The following is an 18,906-nucleotide window of genomic DNA, read 5'->3' on the forward strand; positions in this document are numbered from 1 at the left end:
ATCACTGCTTTCCAACAATCTGCTCTCCAACAGGTTACTAGGATTGCTAACACACCTCCCAGAGGAGTGGCATTGGCTCCATGGAGCACAAACCTGCTGTCCTCCCTCAGGAATACAGCATCATTCCTCCCACCACTGCCTCTCCGCCAGCGTCCTTGCAGCCACCCAGCCCAGGCTGACTTAGTACACTCTACAGTACCTTCTAGGCCCAGAGCTTCTCGGGGACATCCCCCAAGGCCATCTGTAATCTCCTTCACTGAAAGGCGGCAGCCTTCCACCAGCCATGCTGCAGCCACTGGGGTAGCACGGCGTAGGTGCTAGGACAGGTAAAGGCACGTGGAAGACAGGCGCTAAGGGAATATACAAGGGAGATTAGTTGATGCTTGTATGCAATGTGGCATGATTCAACTTATAAATTTGGTTTGGAATATTTATTTTCTGGTGGCTTTTATTTTTGCATTGTATCCAAGTGATAGTCAGTGAGAGAGGGAAGGTTAGGTGTGGGGCTATTAGGGAATGGGGAATTGATGTTGAAGTTACTGGTATTGCAGTTGAATGAGTTGTTCACAGACAGCCTGGCCAGAAAAGCACTGTCTAGATTGCCTCCTCCCTTCCTCTTCCTTCTCCTCCTCCATCTCCTCCTCAGCTGTTTAGCTGGTGGCTGTTATAATGATGAGGTTGTGCAGCATACAACGGATCATCACAAATTTTGACGCCCGCTCTACCAAGTACTGCAGAGCTGCTCCAGAGCAGTCCATGCAGCGGAAATGTTGTTTACATCCACCTGAGAGGCAGACTGGGCCACAAGCTAAAAGACAGCACCTCAGAGGGTGCTCTCTCATACTGCACAGAAAAGTCAGCCTGAAACCACAACCTTCTAATTTCGAGGCAAGAGGGCTACCACTGAGTCAAAGTTAACACTTACTTCATTTATCATGCAGTAACAGCAGGGCCTTTTAAGCAAGTGAAATTATCTCAAGAAGTCTTTTTCATTCTGTTATTTGCCCGCAATTCTCCAAAGGATCTACCACCAAATAGGAATCATATGTTGTAGCCTCCCTTTAAAAACTGCAGTGATATTCCGAGAAAGGCTCTATGGTACCATCACAAAAATTAATTGTTGCACGTTTTTCTGACATTCTCCAATGGTATCAGTCTTGGCACAGTGATAATGCTTTTGCCTCTGAGTCAGAAGAGCATAGATTTAAAGCCTGACCTCAGAGGCTTGAACACAAAACAGTGCCAAACACTCCCAATGCTATACTGAGAAAAAAAATGAAATGCTTGTTGTATCTCATTTATGTACACAGTCAGATAATGAATTGCCTACCATTTCAGATTACTTAATGAAAGTTTTCCAGGTCAACCTTTGCTGACTGTCAGTCTTGAATTAAACTACAGGATGTGGGGGAATCAGATTGGAGACTCGGGCACTGTCGCTTTTGCTGATGCTTTAAGAAACCATCCTTCTTTAAAAGAGCTCAGGTAATCACATTCCTCACAGACAAAATCTCAAAATGAGTGAATGCTAATATATCCACAGATATTAGCTCTCAAAACATTGGAAGACAATTTTTGTTTGCATTTAACTACTATTCTTTCATATTCGCTATCTTTCTGACTTAGCTCTTCAGATAATTTCCAACAAATTCTGATCCACTCAGAACTCTGCCTTCCTCCAAATTTGGCCACTTTCATACTCTGATTTCCTTCACTGGCCCCATTAGCGGGCGTGCCTTCAGCTGTCTTGGCTCTAACCTCTGGAATTCCCTCCCTAAACCCCTCCACCTCTCTCTCCTCCCTTTTGAGATGCCACTTAAAACCTACTACTTTGACCAAGGTTTTGGTCACCTGTCCTAATAGCTCCTTAAATGGCTCAGTGTCACATTTTACATGATTATGCTTTAGTGAAGCACCTTGGGATGTTTACTACGTTAAAGGCAGTACAGCTGTTGTTTTCATTTTAAGCATAGAAATTGCACTGTGTGATATTACTATAGATGCTGTTTGGGCTTTTTCCCAACAGTTCTGTCTTGTGTTCATGGTGAGAAGGTGTTTTCTGTGAAGAGGTCAAGTCTCCTAAGATCTAGAACCTGCACTGTTCCCATTATAACTGCTCTGAGTGAGGTAGTCTATCGAGCATTAACAATTAACGCTTAACTTTGGTGTCCACTGCATGAGATGCTTGTATATTTGCCTGGCTCCTTCCAAAATCAGAAAATGTCATGCCATCAAACCACTACATACACTACATACAGGTTAAAATTAATACTCAGATTTATTTACAGGTTGATGAATACATAGAGAGGCTGTGGGACCAAGCAAGAAAGTACGATACTTAAAAACAATAATAAATTAATCTACAAGGTGTGAAAATATCTTTTATAGATCATATTTCTTGTACAGTTTGACAGGACTTTGGGAGCAACAGTCTTTTATAAATATTCACAGTATGGCATTGTACATGAGTGACACGAATCTCAGTTCATCCACAGAGTTTGGATCTCAGGTCACAACTAAAGAAATGAGAGAATTTTACAATATGTAAGTGGTCTGACAGTTTTTGAAATCCAAGTTATTTAGGCAACCATAATTCAAAAAATATATTGGTGTGAAGACATGCATAAAATAACGATAATCTGCTGCCTATCTGAGTTCTCCCATTCCTTGACTTGAACTGCTGAGCTCACCATCCTCAGCTCTCACTGCTGGTGTCCTGAGCCACTTCCTTCTCGCAGATATTACCTATTGCTTCCTATTTTCTCTCAGAGCTCCTTTAGTCTCAACTATTTGGCATTTAGACACCAAAGTGTTAAAACAGGTCAACAGCACATTATACCTTTGCCTGGACAGAACCATCGCCCTTTTCTGCACTCATGATCACTATTTATGTGTGGAAAGAGAAAGCAATCCTATTTATTGTAATAAAGTAGGGATGTAATTTTGTGAATTATCTGTAATTTATCATTTAATTAAATACATCTTTTTTCCCCAGTCTTGCAGCCAATGGCATTTCCACAGAGGGAGGTAAAAGTTTAGCTGCAGCACTGGAAGAAAACAGTTCCCTGAAGATACTCTGGTATTAGTTTTAATCCTGTACTTTGTGGAATTAAGTCTCCAGCTCAGCTGGAATGAAAGTCTCTCCTGGTATGTAAAATGATTTTGGGCAAGTGTCAATTTAGACTGTAATGGACACGGACGCACAGCACAAACTGATTTGGCGTTAATTGACACCAAAGTTGGCAGCCTCACTCAATGGGCAAAGGAAGATTGTCAAGCTGGTGCGATAGCAGGTGATGTTCTGAAATTTGGGCAAAAGCTTATTATTGAAGCAGAGCAGATGGAGCTTTCTTCACACAAAGGCTAGTGGAAATCTGGAATTCCCTCCCCTTCTCCCCCCACCAAAAAAATGCGAGACTAAGTGAATTGAAAATTTCAAAACTAAGATTGGTAGGCAAAGGCCAGGGAGCCAAGGTAGGTAAATGGAGTTAAGATGCAGACCAGTCATGATCTAATTGAATGGCGGAACAAGCTTTTATTCCCATATTTCTATTATATCCCTGGCTCGCCTTTACCTGACTTGCAGTATCTTTTTAGAAGGATTAAAATCATTTGTTAAAAATTATTCCCCATAAATTCCTGGATTATTCTTTTTGATGGTTAAAAATAATTTCATCTTGACTTTTGTTTAAATACAAAGATTTTCCCTGTTCCCCTCCCATAAATGACGCCTGGTGATATGGGAATGTCACATGCATGACATTATCATGGCATGTACAACACACATATGCAGATGCAATGCATGCATCCTTGGGCCTACTCTCTCCTTGAAAACGTAATGGAAGATGCACAAAACATTTGGGCTGAATTTGCTTTGTAGAAGTCGTGACTTGTGCGCTGCTGAGCCCCCGCAATATTTCGCAAGGGGGCTCATTTAATTGGAGGGGGCGGAGTGGCTGCCCCCAATGACATAGAGGGGGGCGGCCGCCCCATCCCCAGCAATGGCGTCTGGTGCCACCGCGCAGGCACCGGCACCATTTTTAAAGGGCTCCAAGCCCTTCAGATGCATTTGCATTTTTAAAGTCAAAGACTGTGGAAAAGTGCAGTTACACATGGAATTATTTTACACTCCCCTCACCCACAGCACCAAGGAAGACATTCTCCCCCAAAAAATCTTTTATGCAGATCCCAACCTTTCCCCCACAACCTTTAACAACTTTAAACCATAACACTTTTGCATCATTCCCCCCTCCCCCAACCAATCAAAAGAGTTTTCCCTGCTCCCCCCAAATGGGGATCCGAAGGTGTGGGACTAGAATATCGGCAGGGGATGGCTGCCTGGTCCAGGTAAGTTAACTAACATTTATTTGCATTCATTTTATTACGCAAATGAAGGCTCCACCACTGTGCGGTGTGGAGGCTACACCAAGGCCTCGCCGCCGCCGGTAAAATGCAGTGGGGCCTTCTCAGCGTCGGGGCTTGAGGCGGGCCTCTCCGGAAGAATTTTACAGGCCCCCCCTTGCCATGACCCCCAATGTCGAAGGGCTGGTAAAATCCAGCCCAAAGTGTCCAACATTCAGATAAGTGGAAAAATCAAATATTTACACTTTCAAATCCCAAATCCTAGGTCTCCAAACTTGCAGTGTTATGTTCTGTACATTTTCATGTAGAAGTACAGTAGTTGAGCCATTGAGGAGTGAAATCAGGAATTACTTTTTCAGACAAAAGGTATTGGAATCTGGAACTCTGTTCCCTTGCAAGGCTGTGGTTGCTGGGGGTTGGGGGGGGTGCGGAGGTGGGGGTGGAGGCGGGGGCGGAGGACAATTAAAATTTTCAGAGCTGGGATCAATAGATTTTTGTTAGGTAAGGGATAAGGTAAAAGTAAGAAACACTGGGCAAAGGCAGCTAAATGGAGCTGAGGTACAGACCAGCTATGATCTAATAGAATGGCAGAACAGGCTTGAGGAGTTGAATGGGCTATGCCTGTTCCTAATGTCCCCTTCTCCAAATATACTTGGTATTGGAAGGTGTGCCAAAAAAGGGAAAAATATTATTGAAAGAAAACACACTAGAATACTGAAAATTGATTTTTCAGAGATGGTACTTTCCTAATAATATTTCCCAACTTTACCTAAGAGTTGTGCTTACAGCCCCTTAAGCACTCTCAATGCCAAACCTTAGCTAGCCATGGCAGAGTTCTGTAATATTCTGAAAATGTGACTTTTCTAAATTAGGCTTACAGCAAATGAATTGGATGATGAAGCAGCGAGGTGCTTCGCAGATGCGCTCAAAGTAAACTGGAGCCTACAAGCTTTGTGGTATGTGTTTCAGATATGTTCAATTTATTTGCATCTTTATGTAATTCTGTGAAAAGCACGGTATGAGAGAGAAAGAGATCTTATTAATAGAAAACCAAGAAAAGGATTTGCATTAGCGACCCGGGTTCAATTCTGGGTACTGCCTGTGTGGAGTTTGCAAGTTCTCCCTGTGTCTGCGTGGGTTTTCTCCGGGTGCTCAGGTTTCCTCCCACAAGCCAAAAGACTTGCAGGTTGGTAGGTAAATTGGCCATTATAAATTGCCACTGGTATAGGTAGGTGGTAGGGAAATATAGGGACAGGTGGGGATGTTTGGTAGGAATATGGGATTAGTGTAGGATTAGTATAAATGGGTGGTTGATGTTCGGCACAGACTCGGTGGGCCGAAGGGCCTGTTTCAGTGCTGTATCTCTAATCTAATCTAATCAAAGTTTTGACAGGGTCAGGTCAAGCCATGAGGGAATTAAAAATCAAGCACAAATTTACCATTCTTCCTGAAACAATTCTCACCCATTTTGTTGTTAGCCTTTTCAATCTATTTCCAGATTTCACACAAGCCAACTTCTGTATAAATGCGTGGTTGATGGTCGGCACAGACTCGGTGGGCCGAAGGGCCTGTTTCAGTGCTGTATCTCTAAACTAAATTTGTGTGGCACCTTTCATGACCCCAGGGCATCTCAAAATACTTCACAGTCAATGTAGATCATTATTGAATTGTGGGAAATGGAGGTTTAGTACAAACTGTAATGCCACCCAATTTATTGAGGATTAGAAAGGTACAAAAAATACAAAAGGTAATTGGATCTTAATGAGATGCTATTTATTTACGTTAGTTCTTGCAGTCAGTACACCTTATCAAGGTGATATAGTGAGTGACCACACCTGTTTCTGCCTGAAATACACAGAGCACTTAACATACTATAACCAGCACTTTTAAAATTGACTTTAATACAAACTGATGATGGCTGACACTTTTTGACTGATTTAAGCAATTGTTCAATTTAAGTATGGGTGTTTTAAGTGGCGGGACTGTACTTTTGAATTCTAGTCACTGTTGCCATGTAAAAAGCAGAAGATAGACCTGATATTTGGAAAGGGAATTATGGCCATTGGGCCCCTATGAAAATCCAGTGGTTTCATGGTTACTTTTGCTGGTACAAGCTTTTTATTCCAAAATTGCCATGGTAGTTGTCTGGATTACTAGTCCAGTATTATAAGTACTACACTACTGTACCCAATGTAATGGCCAAAAATCCATAAAATGTCTATATTGGGTATGGTACCAAAGAGATTATGTAACTGGACTGGCAATCCAGAGGCCTGGATTAATGATCTGGAGACATGATTTTAAATCTCACTATGACGGCTGGAGGATTTAAATACAATTCAATTAACTAAATAAAATCTGGAATAAAAATATAGTACTAGTAATGGTGACCAAAAAACTACCAGATTGTCATAAAAAACAATCTTGTTCACTAATGTCCTTTAGGGAAGGAAATCTGCTGTCCTTATCTGGTCTGGCCTAGATGTGACTCCAGACCCACAGCAATGTGGTTGACCCTTAACTGCCCTCTAGAATGGCCTAGCAAGTCACTCAGTTGTACTCAAGAAGGCAGCTTGCCATCACTTTCTCAAGGGCTGTTAGAGATGGCCAATAAATGCTGGACTTGCCAGCAACTCACACATTATATGAATTAATAAAAAAATACTCGATCCTTGTTCACTATTGAATCATAATCTGGTTTCACTTTTTGTCTCTTCACAGTGCCATAGGAGATTAATGAATTAGTCAAAACAAAATCTATTATTTGCAATTGTTGAAATGCCATTGCCAGTGCAGAAGATTGATGGGATTGTTTCGCTGAAACTAAGCTCTCCTTTTAGTTCCCAGTGAAATATGTGGTATAGTGTATTAAAGATACAGAACGATATGTAAATAGATGGAATATGCAACAAAGACACAGAAAGTGGCAAAGCTTTAAAGGAATAGAAAAAAAATGCTGGAAATCCTCAGCAAGTCAGGCAGCACCTGTGGAGAAAGAAACAGAGAAAAACTTTGGAGCATATTACTTTAAGTGATAGGAAGATAAAGTGGGTGTAGAAAGGCATTGGGATGTAGAAGGGAGACATCGGACAGTAGGCTACAGGAGACAGAGACAGTGGGATATAATGGTTATAGAATGGTTGTCAGTAGTAAATTACTACTACACAATGGAGGGTAGCAGGATATAGAGAACACATAATGGGGTGCAGTGGGATTTAGAGGATATGCAATAGGGAACAGCAGGATATAGAGGACACACCATGGGGGACAATGAGATTTTAGAGGACATATAATGGTGGACAATAAGATATAAAAGGACACAGATTAGGGAGACAATGAGATACAGAGGGCCTACAATGGGGGAACATTGGGATATAGAGGACACATATTGGGGGACAGTGAGGTATAGAGGACTCGCAATGGGGGATAGCGAGATATAGAAGACATACAATGGGAAAGGATGGGATATAGAGGATGCAAAATGGGGGACAGTGGGATAATGAAGAGACACAATGGGGACAATGAGATGTAGAGGACAGACAATGGGGGGTGGGGGGGGAGGGCATAATAAATGCACAATGAAAATGTGAGATAATAGGTATCAGTGAGGCATAGAAGTTACATAGTGGAAGGCAAGGAGATATGCAGTTAATTCCATGTAAGTGGAAGGTCTCAGATAAGGAAATAACTGACATTATCCAGTATACTTTTTGCCCGTTCATCACAGTGCTAGCATCTGCAGGTTCTAGTCTCTGTCCTGGGTAGGTGCGTAAAGCTCACCAAAAGGGAGACAAGGCCATCAAATGGGAGGAAACAGCAGAATGAAATTAAAAGACTGTGGTATTTTTCAGGTTGGTTAAGAACAACATTACATTGCTTGGAGCAAACAGTCTCATTGAAGCGCTGAGGGAAAACAGCTCAATGCGAGAACTCTGGTAAGAACAGCCCTGAGAAGCTGTGCTATACACTAATAAGGCATTTTAGTAGTTTCATTGCTGAATTACCCCTTTCTCTAAACTAAGATCTGCCACATGGCTGAATTTATTCTAAGGAGCTGGCAGTTATTTAAACCACATTTCGGTTTCCCCCCAGTAGCAGAAAACTTATTTTCTTTTGTACAAAATTCTAATACTTGGAGGAGAAGGAGATAAGGGGGAAGTGCTGAAAAGGGGAAGTATGGTCTAGTGAATTGCCCATAATCTGAAATATTTTAAACTTAGCAATCTTTCTGTTACTGGTGACTCTCATTTACTTTTGCTATCCCATTGTTTATATTTGGACCGATTGGTCAGTGGTAACCTGGGAGCAGACATTTTGTGGAGAGTTCCCTGTTCTTCTGACATCAGAAAACACTTCTCCACTTGTATCATGATTGGCAAATTCTACCCAGAATCACCTCTCCTAGATTCCTGATGTGACTGGAATTGAAAAGCAGATGACACCTTTCCACCTTTAATTACAATAATGGACTCCATGATGTGTCTGTAGTCTATGCACAACCAGAATTTCACCTTCATATTACAACAAAATGACCTCTGGTACAACACAACCGATTACAAACACATGGACGACAACCTACTTTGAAACACAGTAGATCCTGATTGGATAGTTTGACAGTCTTGACGCTGCTGTTGCAAGTTGCAGGCCTCAACATGGAATCATTCGTTTGGGAAACCTGTCGTGACACCATCACTACTATGTTGTCAGGTGTGGCATTCAGGTTAAGTAAGCAGCACCTTCAAAGAACAACTGCTTGGACAAGCTGTCCATCTGTTCCCAATAATAGAGTGATGAGATAAATTGGACTCAAACGCATCATCACTTTGCTAGCATGACATCATCGTGGCAAAAAGAACATAATTATTCTCCTTCCCTAAACAAAAAAAGTCTGCCTGTAACTGTTATACCCGCCCCCCCACATTATTTCAATAGCTCCCTCAAGTTCAAATATGTCTTGAGGTTTTCTCAATAACTCTTCATTTTCTAAAATGTATTTCTATCTGTTACACTGGTTCTTTGAGTTAATGAGAATTTCCATTTTCTGTCATGGTTGGCCATCGATAAGTACATTGATAGCGATTTATATCACACAAAGTGGCCAGGATTTTGTTGAGGTCCTGCGTCAGACTCTGTGGCAAAGGGGTGGGGGGGAGGTAGGGTGCGGAAGATCGCAGTGGCCCACCACGGAGCCTGATGCCGGGATTGCCGGGCCTGATCTTCCCGGTGGCAGTGAGGCTCTGTGGCGGCCCCGCTCCCCGCCGCTTGGCGGCGGGATCAACTTTAAATATTTAAATAAAGGAAATTAATACATTTAAATACCATTCACTGCGATCTTATCGGCTGTCCGGGATCTTCCCTGCGACAGGCGGCACTCACACGCCTTTACTTTCCCTTCCAAGGAAAGCTGGCACCACCGAGGGGGGAAGTTAGGGTTTTTAGTGAAGTAGGAGGGGTGAGGGGGTCAACTCTGCATTTCTATTGTAGGGGGGAGGGTGGGGGAAGGGGTGACCTCTGCACTGTGTGCAGTTGGGAGTGGGGGAGGGGTCAAATCGTCAATGTAAGTATTTTGATTGGAGGGGGTGTGGAAATCGGCAGCCATTTATTTTCATTGTATTGGGGTGGGGGTGGGGGGGAACGAGTCAGAAATTTATTTACAGTTAGTGGGGGGGTATCGGGGTTCAATTCTGTAGTTGCTGCGCAGGCTGGGCAGCTCTTTAAAAATGGCGCCAGCGGCTGCGCAGAGGCAGCTGATGCCGTCACGCGTTGCTGAGGTCAGCCCCACTACGTGATTGGGGAGGGTGGCCCGCCCTGCATATTTAACTGAGTCGCCACACGCTAGATCGCAGCGGCATGGCGACACACAGCCCATGCATGCGGGCTGCCATTTTACTTGATAAAATTCAGCCCAGTGATTTTACACAAAATAATTTTAGAAATTTCATATCTCTAATTCTCTCTCTTCAGTTTTTTAAATTTCTCCTCTCACTTATTTTCTATGTCCCATGTGCTCATACTCACTCCCATTTTCTATTTCACCATTCCATGTAACCACCTCCTTCTGCAAACTCGAGAGACAATGGGTAAGTGCCTAGAGGTGGTCAGTGGTTTGTGGAGCAGCGCCTGGAGTGGCTATAAAGGCCAATTCTAGACTGACAGGCTCTTCCACAAGCACTGCAGGTAAAGTTGGTTGTCGGGGCTGTTACACAGTTGGCTCTCTCCTTACACTGCTGTCTCTTTTCCTGCCAACTGCTGAGTCTCTTTGACTGGTCTCTCTTCAACCCTGCCATTATAGCTGTCTGCCAGCTCTGGCGATCGCTGTTAACTGGCTCCCATGACTTGTGGTCAATGTCGCAAGACTTCATTCACGTTTGCAGACGTCTTTAAAGCGGAGACATGGACGGCTGTTGGGTCTGATACCAGTGACGAGCTCGCTGTACAATATGTCCTTGGGGATCCTGCCATCTTCCATGCGGCTCACATGGCCAAGCCATCTCAAGCGACGCTGGCTCAATAGGGTGTACATGCTGGGGATGTTGGCTGCCTCGAGGACTTCTGCGTTGGAGATACGGTCCTGCCACCTGATGCCAAGGATTCTCCAGAGACAGCAAAGATGGAATACGTTGAGACATTGCTCTTGGCTGATATACGTTGTCCAGGCCTCGCTGCTGAAGAGCAAGATCCTGAGGACACAGGCTTGAAACACTCGGACCTTTGTGTTACATGTCAGTGTGCCATTTTCCCACACCCTCTTCCATTAATCGCACCCAGAATCAGATCAGCAACGTAGGTGCTTGTACAGTAACTCAAGCCCCCATCATTATTTTCACTCAGTGTTTTAAGTTAATATTGAAAGAAAAAGGTCTACTTTTGTGTACTACCTAGCGATCAGTCACAGGCAAGCCAGGGGGTTCAGAAAACAGGGCCTGTGCTCCATATTGACTAGACCATGGCTGAAAGAGAAAGTAAATAATATTGGTTGAAAAGATTCCACAAGTGGTCATTTCATGGTGCTTTATTTCTTGTGTCTGTCCCACATTAGCCTGAAGAGCAATAAAATATCTGTTGAGGAAGCCACAGCACTCAATGCAGAGCAACGGGTTGTGTTTTGAACAGCATCTGCTGGGCTGGGACATAGAATTGATAACTGGAACTGAGGAGCTACACCATCTGCAACACTATCTGAAGAAAATTTAGCAAATACTGTGTTGTGTGGTACAATGTACATCAAACAGCTCAAAAGATTAAAAATTAATAGCTGTAACCTTTAATCTTGTGGAATGTATGTGAATGCGACCACTGTGCCAAGCTAATACTTCAGAAATTAAAAAATATGCTGTTTTTATAAGAATTTTACAATACCTCCTGTCTACAGAACTTTATACTTTCTGTTACAATTTTGTCATTTTTTGTGTCAATTTTTTTCCATTATAAATTCCTACGTTCATATTTACAATGAAAACTGCCTATATAAACTTGTCACTATGTATTGCAGTCTGACCACCAGGAGACATTGTACTATTCCCCCCACCCCCCACAAACCACTCACAATGATTATAATTTAGAAATATTTTTCTAAGAACTAGACAAAATTATTGATGAATTGCCTCAACGGCAATATGCAATTTATTTTTGGTTAAGTTGGTTATTTTCGGTTAGAATAGCACTTGCACAATTAGCTGCTCAGAACAGCAACTCCCATCTTGTAAAAAGTTACATTTTCATCATCAATTATCTACATTATCTGTTCAAAATTGCTACAACAGAAACATAAATCTATATTTAAATTTCAGTGCTATCCCATTGTCTGTAAAGGTGTTTCATTCTCACATTCCCATCATGGACTTACCGCGACCAGTTACTGTGCTCTCCCCTCAGCACAATATTAAATATTTATAGTTCTATGTGCATTCTTGGTAGTTGCTTCTTAAAATTAATCGAACAGGACGAAAAATAAGCCACAACAATGGTATTGTCCAATGCTTGTGTCATGAAATGTGAAAATGCGTTTTTTTTAAAACAAAATCTGGCCTTCAAACTGAACGAGTGTTGCAGTTAAAGTCAAGCTCCAGCTTTTTGTATATACATTACTAGTGGATCTCCTGTGGCGTTGAAGGATCCAACTCACCCTTTTCTTCTAGCTGTTATTTTCAGACTGCTGTTTGTTGGAGTATAACTGTATTACTGTCATGAAAACGTGCTCTGCTGAATGGTGATTTTAATCCATTGGTTGGCAACGTACATTAAACTTTTAAAAGGAGAGCTGGAATCCTGTATTCAACTTCTAAAAAGCTGGCAGCTAAGATGGCCACCACAATTTGCATTGAAATAGCTCACATTCCAAGGCTCCAAAGTAGAGACATGTGTCTAAATAGCTCGCATCCTGAACAATGGCTTGAAGAGTTGACTAAATTATCTGGTATCGCTCTCATTAGCAAGACATCTTGGAGCATTCACCCGAGTGGAGATGTACCTCCAGGGGGTAAACATTGAAACAATAAGATCCAAGACAGGTTTGGGATTCTTAGACTTTGGATCTCATTAAAGTGAAAAAAAAAACACTGAAAGAGTCTTGTGACAGTTTCGCCAGTCTGTGTGAAAGCTTGGAGTTTCTGTTGCACACAGCAGCCAAGCTTTGAGAGCTAATATGTGCAGGACCCCAGTGAGGCTGTGTGTGTCTTTCTCCAGGTAATGCTGCAAGCTTTGGGCTCTGTCTGCAACTGCGGAACATCCAAGTCTACCATTGCTACAGACAGAGACCCCGGGGAGAAAACCAGTTACATCACTGTCTCCAAGAAAATCCTAAAGCAGGTAGACCAGCTGCAAGTATACTTCTACCAACCAGAGGCTTCAAGACCAGGAATTCAGCCAGAAGACAACTGAATTACCAGACCCCACAGACCGTATATTATTTTTAATTGTTCTGGACTCTAATCCAACCAAACTATTCTTCATCACTTTGTAATCTATTGGTGTGTGTGTGTGATCCTCGAGGGTGTGTGTGTGTGTGTGTGTGAAAATTGGAACATTGTTTATTATTTTACTTAGATTGGGTTTTGATTTTAAGCACAATAAACTAACCTCTTTCTTGTTTAAACTCAAGAAAACCTGTCTGATTTATTCTTTTATGATCATAACACAAAAAGGGTTAAACATTCATTGAATTAGTCAGCACATTCACTGTTCAAAAGAAATAAACCCTGTTGAGGTCAAACAACGCGAGGAACAAGAGGGGAGCCTTTTGACCCCTCCTCACCTGATTGTAACAGAAATTTAGTGGCTCTAACTGGGATCAATATACATAGACAAATGAGAAATTGGAAATGGGAAACCAAAATTGATCCCTAGCAAAAATTTAAAAATTTCAATACAGGTTTTCTTGTGGTTATCGCTGCTAGAGTACAAAAATGTCCACATTCGAGCCAGTACCTTCCTAACCCAGTGTGAAATAACTTGAGACAGGTTAAAAGTCCTATCTATTGAAGAGTTGAGGAATGTAGCTGGGCAGTTAGGGATTACTACCTGTGCAAAAGCTAGGAAACCCGAAATCCTAAAACATGTGGCCAACCATTTTGCACTTGAGCCTGAAGCAGCTTCGGAGTCAGAAACAGACAGGGTAAGATTAGCTAAGATACAGCTAGAAAAGAGGAGACTCGAATTAGAATTCCAAGAAAAAGAAAAAGAAAGAACTTTCCAGAGAGAGAAAGCAGAGAGAGAGCATCAGAAAAGGGAAAAAGAAAGAGCTTTCCATAAGGAGAAGGAGGAAAGTGAATTAAGGTACTCAAACTAACTAAGGGAAGAGCCAATGCAAGCAGTGAAGACACCGCTAGTGAAGGAACTACCCCTGGCTCAGGACCGGGCGCTGAGCTCTTAAAGTTCTCCTAGTTGATTCCAAAGTTCAATGAGGGGGATGTGGAAGCATTTTTCATCTTTTTTGAAAAGCTTGCAAAACAACTGAAGTGGCCAGCAGACAGCTGGACCCTGTTATTGCAAAGTAAACTAACAGGAAAAGCCCGTGAAATTTATTCACTGTTCCCTGATGAGAGTTCATCAGACTATGAGATCACCAAAAATTAGTTTGAAAGAGTTGAACAGCTCACTTTTGACCAATGGATACAGGCACTCAAGATACAGCCCACATATGAAAACCTCAGAGAGGTGATCTTTCTTGTGGAGTTCAAAAACTCACTCCCCCTTTCCATTAAAATCTACATAGAGGAACACAAGGTTCCAAGAGCCAGGCAGGCTGAAATCCTGGCTGATGAATTTGCACTTGGCCACAAGCCCTTACCACAAGGGAAACCCTTCCCTAGTCACCCCCAAAAACCTGAAAAGGATAAAAAGTGACAGGGTGATAGAAGCCTGAACATCCATGGGCAAGAAGGGAAAGCTGGACACACAGGGGCCCTCCTTAGGTCAAAAAGGACGGTGCCGAGAGCAGGATTGAGACTCAAAGACCTGTATGTTTCCACTGTTAACAGGGCAGGTCACCTGCAAGCTTACTGCTGGAAGTTACGGGCAAAACCTGTAGGATTAATCAGGGCACACCAGACCAGTGCAGAAAAAGGGGCCCTGATGGAAAGCACAGCAGACCAGGTTGTGTCTTTAACTGCAGCAGTAGGACTCAGTAAACTTATTGCGGTGAGTGCGGGAAAATTTAACAAAATCCTTGAGAATTACCAGGATGTTGTGTCCCAAGGAGAAGTGACCTCATACTCCTTGAGTGAGGTAGATAGAGCAGATAGATAGAGCAGTCACCCAATCCCTTCTGCTGGGAAAAGGCATGACCTTTCCCCCAGAGAGTGCATTGAATGCTAGAGTGCTAGTAAATGGTATCGGACGAAAGTATATGCCCATACCTTTATATCGGATGCACCTGGAGTGCCAACCTTGTTTTAGGACCATGGGGATTGTCCTTAGTTTACCTGTGGATGGAGTTGACCTGCTCCTGGCTAATGATCTGGTGGGGACAAAGGTGGTTGCTTCACCAGTGGTTTTAGAGAGACCGAAAGAGGTCAGAGAGACAGAGCAGTTGCAAGAGAAAGTCCCTGGCATTTTCCCTGACTGCGTGGTGACCCAATCATTTGCCAAACATGTTCCGTCAGAGGAGGCTGAACTGGCACAGCAGACAGATAACCCAACTGTCTGGTTATCTGAAACCTTCTTTGGGAAGTTTGTAGGAAATGTGGATTCTGTCATTTTTACTGGCCTTTTTTTGTATTATGAATTTTATATATATATGTTTTGCATAACATTTTGGTAAATGAAGAATTAGCTTTAGCTGTGTATCTTACTGGAAAAATAATGCTTACACAGTTTGAGTCAACCAGAATTACTTTGTGATACAGACCAATAACAAACAGATAAAGGGAAAGAAAAGAATAGATATCAAAAACTATGTAACAAATTGTGATCAAAATGTAACAGAAAAGCAGGATGAGTCTTGCCGGAAATGTATGATCCAATGGACCTCGAGGTTATAATGGATTATTTGTACACATTGTTTTGCGCATGTGTTCATGATTAATGTACAAACAGAAATACTGACAAACAAAATGGCAGGACCAATCGAAACAGTGATATGTATGAACCAACCAATCAGTGCACAGAAGGAGCCACCAACTACAAAGAATAAAAGAACAGACCTGGAGAGGTTCAGTGCACAGATTTCACAGTGATTATTGACATGCAGCCGTGGCAGCTGACGTCATCCGGCTGCGCCAATATGCGCACATGCGTAAATTGGTTCCTACCCTCTGCGCATGCGCTGCATTCCGCAGTGCCAGGATTGGTTGGCACATGCGCAGAAGACGTCATCGCGTAACATGGGCAGATGGTGGGGGATCCGGGCCGGAGAGAGCAGGGGTTGGGGGAGGGGGGAGCGGGGAGAGAGCGGGGGTGGGGGGAGCGCTGCTGAAGACCTTGCTGGTGGCGGGTGCGCTTTCTTCCTTCCCCCCGCCGCCCGCTCCCGACCCCCGCCGCCCGCCCGCTCGCTCACAGCCCTGACCGCTCGCTCGCTCACTGCCCCCCGCCCGCGCGCCACACCCCCGACCACTGGCACACCCACCTGTCCGCTCGTTCACTGCCTGCCCGCTCGCTCCCCTCCCCTCCCCGGCCCGCTCGCTCCCTCCCCTCCCCGCTCCCTCCCCTCTCCAGCCATTGTGTGCTGCCATGTGTTTAGGTTGCCATCTTGTGATTATTTGAGCAGCACCATCTTTAATCCTGGCGGCTGCCTGACGTCGCAGACTGCGATGTTTTACTGGCACAGGCAGCATTTGCGCATGTGCCATTACAGCACCACCTAGTGGTTGCATTGTCAGCAAATGCAGCCCACAGATTTGAAGATGGCAAAGGGAGAGACAAGAGAAGAGGAGTCACAAGCTGGCTGTGCCACTAGAGCCAGTGGAGAGTAAAGGCCATCTGAGCTAGCATATCGACAGCCTTGGATTTGTTAAATATTGCTTTTAGCCTTAATGAATCATCCTGATCTCTCTACTTTAGGTGTCTCCTTGTCTGAATTCTTATAGTCTGGTCCAAGAACAAATTATAAGTAAGGTTCTAAATCTCACAGTTAGAGGACCCAAAGGATGTGTTAAACAGGTCTTCTTCAGTTGAGGCTCAGCAACTGACCCAGTATTAAAAAAGATAGCAGAGACAGCCCAAACTCAAGCTGAAGCAGAGGGCGGTCCCAGAGTGCTTCTCTTTAATGAATGACTTGCTGATAAAGAAGTGGCGACCTCCTCACAGACCTGCAGACGAAGAGTGGACAGTGGGTTCACCAGATAGTGGTGTTGCCGAGGTACCGTAAGGAAATACTAAGAATAGCCCATGAACTTTCAATGGCTGGATATGTCAGTATGCAAAAAACCCAAGCCTGCATAAGACAGCATTCTGACTGGCCAAAACTCCATAAAGATGTACTGAAGTCTTGTAAAACTTGCCATACATGGTTGTAGGGAAGCCCCAACCTGCAATAAAACCTGATTCCCTAATTCCCATACCAGCTTTTGGGGAACCCTTCAGCAGAGTGCTGGTGAATGGTGTGGGACCCCTGCTGAAATCAAAAGGGGGCTACCAGTATCTTCTCACCATTATGGATGTGGTTACCTGATTTCCAGAGACAGACAAGCTTTGAGAACTAATCCGTGCAGGAACCCGGCGGGGCTTTCTGTCTCTCTCTCCAGACAATATTGCAAGATTCAAACTCCGTCTGTGACTGTGGAACATCCAACTCTACCATTGCTACAGACAGAGACCCCAGGGAGATTTTAAGTACATTAAACTAACCTCTTTCTTGTTTAAACTCAAGACCACCTGTCTAATTGGTTCTTTTGTGATGATGGCACAAACAGGGTTAAACATTCACTAAATTGGTAAGCACATTCACTGTTTAAAAAAAATAAACCCTGTTGTGGTCAAACAATGAGAGGGACAAGAGGGGAGCCTTTCGACCCCTCCTCACCTGATCGTAACAGTCACGTTTTTGCCTCTCTGGTTATGTACTATTTTTGCTCATCTCTGTGTCCTTATCTTTTGTTGTGTTTGTGCTTCATGTGCCATGTTCTTCTTCTCTCTTCACCTTTCTGCATGGATGTGAGGTGGCCAGGGGCTTGCCAAGGGAATGGCCTCATTTTTCAGTGACAGTGCAGAATGCTGATTGGGCAGGGGAGGGAGCCATGGGAGTTATAAGGCACATTTTGAGTTACAGGTGTGAAGGAAGGGATGCAGCCAGGGAACGGGCCAATAGGCATGGATGGGGAGGGAGGGTCGTGGGAGAAGTTGTAGGTTTGCTTTACCATGCAGGGTAGTAGGACAACTTTCAGGCAGCTTGTCTGCTGTGTACAGAAAGTCCAAGTTTTCACACAGACTGGGGAAACAGTCACATGATTCTTTCATTGTATTCTTTTGTTCACTTTAATAAGATCCAAAGTCTAAAATCCCAAATTTCTCTCAGGTCTTATTGTTTCAATGTTTACCCCCTGGACATATATCTCCACTAGGGTGAATGCTCCAAGATGGCTTTGAATGTCTTGGTGAGGAATCAGTCATGGGCTGCAGGCTAGCTTTTGGCTTTTGGAACTGGAAGGGATGTGCCCAGGACTGCAGAGGATTTAGGGTTATGGGTAAGAGGAGGGATTTAGTCATTAAAGAGGGTGAAGAAATTGGAGCTCCAGTACTTTATTGTACATATGCTTCCGGAGCACTACTTTATTTTGCTTCTCTGGTGCACCGATATTGTTTCCTAATTCCTTACATCAACTCCTCACTGTTGCTTCTTTGTTACTTGCAAACCCCACTCTTGCTTTCCATCCCCCGATTTCCACTCCTTCCAATTCCGACCATTTCTCCTCCATAAGATCCCCATACTCCTCCCTAACATTGTAACCTACCTTTCTAGCTTCCCCTTCTTCTGCACTGCCTGTTAACATTGTAATCTGGCTCCCTTAATCTGCAGAGTTCTCCATTTCCCTTCTAATATCTCCTTCATTGGCTCAGTGGTGATTTTTGTCTGATAACTTTTCTCTGAAGAACCTTGGGACATTTTTC

General features: G+C 43.4%; 1 protein-coding gene across 3 annotated transcripts in view; it reads left to right on the forward strand.

Moving 5' to 3' along the window:
- The window catches only part of LOC137383250 (nucleotide-binding oligomerization domain-containing protein 1-like), a 36,917-nt gene extending 23,533 nt beyond the window's left edge, over nucleotides 1-13,384 (forward strand). Inside the window, exons 7-11 of one of the 3 annotated variants that reach the window (XM_068055781.1) lie at nucleotides 1,402-1,485; nucleotides 2,996-3,079; nucleotides 5,235-5,318; nucleotides 8,214-8,297; nucleotides 13,048-13,384. In XM_068055781.1, coding sequence (XP_067911882.1) covers nucleotides 1,402-1,485; nucleotides 2,996-3,079; nucleotides 5,235-5,318; nucleotides 8,214-8,297; nucleotides 13,048-13,051 — 340 coding nt within the window. In that variant the 3' untranslated portion in view covers nucleotides 13,052-13,384. Of the gene's footprint in view, nucleotides 1-1,401; nucleotides 1,486-2,995; nucleotides 3,080-5,234; nucleotides 5,319-8,213; nucleotides 8,298-11,401; nucleotides 12,886-13,047 lie in introns of those variants that run through there. The other 2 variants (XM_068055773.1, XM_068055792.1) reach the window with 2 other exon arrangements.
- The last annotated feature ends 5,522 nt before the right edge of the window (nucleotides 13,385-18,906 follow it).

This window comes from Heterodontus francisci, chromosome 2 (assembly GCF_036365525.1).
Source record: "Heterodontus francisci isolate sHetFra1 chromosome 2, sHetFra1.hap1, whole genome shotgun sequence".
NCBI classification, from domain to species: domain Eukaryota; kingdom Metazoa; phylum Chordata; class Chondrichthyes; order Heterodontiformes; family Heterodontidae; genus Heterodontus; species Heterodontus francisci.